Source organism: Rhinoderma darwinii, assembly GCF_050947455.1.
Source record: "Rhinoderma darwinii isolate aRhiDar2 chromosome 10 unlocalized genomic scaffold, aRhiDar2.hap1 SUPER_10_unloc_6, whole genome shotgun sequence".
NCBI lineage: Eukaryota > Metazoa > Chordata > Amphibia > Anura > Rhinodermatidae > Rhinoderma > Rhinoderma darwinii.
In genome coordinates this window covers 459,443-464,037 of record NW_027461836.1, presented here as the reverse complement: position 1 = coordinate 464,037, position 4,595 = coordinate 459,443, and the positions used below count along the sequence as shown (strand labels likewise).

The following is a 4,595-nucleotide window of genomic DNA, read 5'->3' as shown; positions in this document are numbered from 1 at the left end:
AGAAGAAAAAAGGGTAAAAGGGGGTGCGAAGTGATCCCATGTGTCCCCCACGCTATTCGCTCTAAAGGGGGGCCTCTCATTAGGTTTAATAAGGGGCCGCCAGGCTCCCCTGAGTCCGGACTATCACGTGTACACATTTTGTAGCAAGATTTTTTTATTGATAAAATGTACGTCTTATAGTGTAAAAAATATAATTATATTTTTCATAAATCTGAATTTTGCTACAAAAACATTGAGACGTTCTTATTCTTCCAGGTTCATGAGGACAGATCTATGGAAGACTCAGGATTATTATTATTATTATTGACAGTAATAAAGACAAAAACAGGTTTCAGGTGGTAGAAAATGACTTTACTAAACCGTTTTATAAGCCAACAAACAATGACCATGAGGATAGTAAACAGTCCGCTGCTTCTCTCTCCTTGTGGTAAGATGATATTTGGGAGAAAGGTTGGAGGTGGTGGATGTCTCGGCACTTGGTTGTATAACCGGAGCTTCTGCAGTTTGAGATATTCCTGCTCGGCTGTGACGTGCCATTTCTCCTCGCTGTAGAATCCGCTGGTTATAAACGGATCTTGTAGATCTTTCTCCCTGATGTAAGTTGTTTTTTGGAGAAAGCTTGGAGCTGGTAGATTTCGTGGCATTTCTAGAGCCTTTGCAGTTTGAGATGTTCCTGCTCGGCTGTGACGTGCCATTCCACCTCGCTGTAGAGTCCGCTGGTCATAAACGGATCTTGTAGATCTTTCTCCCTGATGTAAGTTGTTTTTTGGAGAAAGGTTGGAGCTGGTAGATTTCGTGGCATTTCCAGAGCCTTTGCAGTTTGAGATGTTCCTGCTCGGCTGTGACTTGTTATTCCACCTCGCTGTAGAGTTCGCTGGTCATAAACGGTTCTTGTAGCTCTTTCTCCCTGATGTAAGATGATATTTGGGAGAAAGGTTGGAGCTGGTGGAGTGGTCGCCATCTCTGGAGTTAAGCAGTTTAGGATGTTCCCAGAGAAGTTCCTGCTCGGCTGTGACGTGCCATTCCACCTCATCTGTAGTGTCCACTGTCTATAAATGGTTCTTCTCGCTCTTGGAGATGGTGAAGCTTTTCCAGGTAATTGTTATAGATAAACTCTAAGAAAAGAAACAAATATCCACATTATAAACCCCATGATTGTAGAGATGAATAATAATGTTATTACGAGGTCTGGTATACAAGGTGATAATGAGGTGACGTCTACTGACCTGCATATTCTGATAATAGCTCAATACATTCACCAGAATGAGGACCAACATCGACCACTCTATGATCTTTGATGTCATTTCACTGATCTGTTAAAAAAATATCAAAATTAATATAGAAAAAATTGCGCAAAACAAGAACTTTCCGCCCCAGCCGAGGTTTTGCCGCATTAATGTTTATTACATGGAGTCATGTGACTGACGGCGATGCCAAAATGGACCTGACCCATTGTCATATGACACCATATCCATTACATTGCGGACGTCACGATCACCATGGTGCTGAGAACGAGCACAAAGATTATAGGTCCAATTGTTTTCCTATAGAACGGCTTCTAGGGGTACAAATAAAATCTATACAATAATCCAGAATAATCTCATTAATACCGGATTAAAGGAATTTTACATCGACTGGTTTGTACCAGCAGCTCAGCATGTCAATAACTTGATATTATGTATGAGATATACTGTACATACCTTTACACACTGATCTCCAGCGCACAGGTGGGTGTATACGGATACCTTATTTCCAATGACTGGTAATTTATTATATAGGAAAATAAAGTTTCTTATGTTTAGTAAGTGTCTTATAGGATTTACTACACTTTTATGTAAGATAAATGTTAATATAATACATATATAGCAATGACAGTACCGCTGCTTTCTATTCAGCATCTTCCTGCAAGAAGCTGAACAATGTTACCAGATGACGCTGTGTTACACCAGCATGTCGCCATCTGACGGCAGAGATTAGAAAATGAAGGGAAATGATCACCTCAGGATCTGAAGTTTTCTACATGTGAACCTAAAGACAAGGACGGTTGGATTCCATTCAAATATTATTTAAGAAAGGATACATGAAACCACTAAGGTCACGGCCATTATGCAGGACGCCAGTCTGAAATGGCTGATGAAGATTCGGCTTTCGGACAATTTGTAGAGGAGTATGGACTGCCAAAGGTTGTAAAGGCTGCCAAACCCGAATGCAATGCAAGCATTAATCCGGTGAGTTATTGGATAATAGTAGGTCTAGAAAACAAGCAGACAGAGGTTAGAGCAAATCTTATGGAACTAATCACTAATTTACCCTCAGAACTTCCCAATAAATCCTAATTAACGTGTTCTGATATAATAACCCCAGAGACATAATGGATATAGAGGGGGGTCTCCTGCTTCCCTATTAGACAGAGCAGAAAGCCACTAACAAAAAATGGCTTCTGCTCTTGGGGGATTGAGGACACACATCTATTACATGGCCGTCCATTCATTCTAATAAGCCATGTAATACCACTTTAGTGTGTGGCCACTCGGTGATAACCGCTGATCATGATCACCAGGGGTTCAGCTGCCGGACCTACAGTAATTAGCTAATTGCCAGCGGGTCCCTATTTAGTGAAGATGGGACAACCCTATTAACGTAAAACATTTATTAACTAACCGAGAATGTAGCCATCATGGCTGTCCCGACGCATGATGACCATCCAATTGCCAGGAGGATCTTTTGAACCAAGGCCTGACGATCCCCAAAGGCTTCAGCATGGAGCATGATGTACTTATAGTGTAGAAACGTCAGGCCCAGAGCTGAAAAAGAGCAAATGAGCCGAATTAATCCTGTACCACGTGTAAAAGCACCTAATAACATCTATGAAGCGCGGACCAAATGCTAAACCCAACAAGAAACCTTCAATAATAGACGGGAACATTTATCTGCATCGTCTAATCCGGACAATTATTATCAGTTGAAATTAACAAAACTTTATTTTTATTTTTTAGAAAATTTTGATTACTACTGTAGACTGAGATGGGGGCAGGGTGCGACTGATGCCAAGTCTGAGTCATGTCTGACAGTCTGGTTGCTAGGGATACACTACCTAACAACCACAGTCTTGTCCAGCAATGAGTCCCTAGCAACCAGCCTGCATCTCTCACTGACGTAGTAACCACATTTTTGTAAAAAATAAATGTAGGTTTGACCCCAGAGTAATATAATCAGATATAAGACTTTTTATAATAACCCGCCATCCCCCAGAAGTAAGAGCATATTATAATCACTTCCGTGATATTTACTTACAGGCAATGGCCATTCCTATGAATCCTATTCTAAACAGGATATTTTCGGGAAAGAAATTTCCCGTTTCACTGTAAAAGAAAAAGAAAAACGCTCAATGTTAAATAATATAGAAAAATTGTCAGAAATGTTTTATCTTAATAATCATAAGTCAGATAATAATCTATAGGACTGAGGATATGCGTTTCTCTGTCCTCTTGCGGCCCCTCTAGGTAATGGAAGCCATTTTGTTAATTAGATAATTTCCTCCTTATTTAAGTAATTACCTTATACATTCCCAAACTATAAAAGTCGTGTAATTCTCCATCTTACCTGATGTACATCAGTGGAGGGGCATGGCTGTTGATAACAGTCAGTGTGTAGCTACCAGAGAGCCAGGCCACACACCAAAAGGCCAAGAAGATGGTGAAGAATCCCAGTCCATTGATTTCCATAATAATGAAAAGTCGCCAATCAATTAGAAAATCGCGCTCTGTGTCAATTCACAGAAAGTAAGACCGTGCAGCTGTCACGTGAATATTTATAACCTCTCATTATCTCTCTGTGACATCATAGCTCCGTGATGTCATCATGATGTCACAGTAAGGTCAGTTCTGCTGCTGTCAAGGGGAATTCCCAACTTCTCAGCTCTCTGTGACATCATAGCTCCGTGATGTCATCATGATGTCACAGTAAGGTCAGTTCTGCTCTGGAGCTGCCATGGTTTAGTATCTGCTATGAATTATATCTGCTATGGGCTTCGCAGACCCCAGAACACAAGTCATTGATGTAGTGACATTTTAGCGTCTTTTTTTCACAGAGGTCAATGTAAGGTCATCTGTTATACTGTGCTAATAAAAAGTATTTACCCCCCTCCATTGATTTTTACATGTTGTTTTGGGTGATGGCATTGTATCACAGGGGATTACATTTGGTAAAACAAGACTGACAGGACAAATGATGGCATCACCCCCATATAACACAACCTCTAACATTTATATGAAATAACTGAGACCCAGACCAAGATGTGGGGTAAAGTGGGGGTCGGCCACAGCTTTTATTATTAACAATAAATTTGAGGACGTTGTCCGCTGGTTGGATAAACACATTGCAAGATAAACAGGTCACCCTGGGTGCCAGAACATTGCAGGCGCGATGGGCATGCTCCAGTTGTTTCCGGGTGATTTCACGAACGGTAGAGACAAGATCCTCCTTGAACCGCCGCTGTGACATCTGGAACAGAACAAAATGATCAAAACAGGATGAACATAAAAACTCTGAAACAATTATCAACAAAATGACATTTAAGGCTATGTTCACACGCA

The 4,595-nt window shown here is 40.8% G+C and overlaps 1 protein-coding gene across 1 annotated transcript; it reads right to left on the bottom strand.

Annotated features, from left to right (window-relative positions):
* Nucleotides 1-329: 329 nt before the first annotated feature.
* On the bottom strand, nt 330-3,761 carry LOC142697957 (DNA damage-regulated autophagy modulator protein 1-like). Its single transcript, XM_075847730.1, has 7 exons — nt 3,604-3,761; nt 3,295-3,362; nt 2,662-2,804; nt 2,081-2,252; nt 1,701-1,759; nt 1,227-1,313; nt 330-1,115 (listed from the first exon to the last, which is right to left on the bottom strand). The coding sequence occupies exons 1-7, from the start codon at nt 3,723-3,725 to the stop codon at nt 1,050-1,052; spliced, it is 717 nt and encodes a 238-aa protein (XP_075703845.1). The 5' UTR covers nt 3,726-3,761; the 3' UTR covers nt 330-1,049.
* Between the last annotated feature and the right edge of the window lie 834 nt (nt 3,762-4,595).

Bases quoted from the DNA above. Each gene is read 5' to 3' on its own strand.
- LOC142697957 (XM_075847730.1), bottom strand. From the start codon at position 3,725: ATGGAAATCAATGGACTGGGATTCTTCACCATCTTCTTGGCCTTTTGG. The intron at 1,760-2,080 runs GTATCCTTTCTT...ATAAATTACCAG, and splicing joins CGTGACCTTAGTGGTTTCAT to TCATTGGAAATAAGGTATCC. The intron at 1,116-1,226 runs GTCAGTAGACGT...TTCTTTTCTTAG, and splicing joins GCTATTATCAGAATATGCAG to AGTTTATCTATAACAATTAC.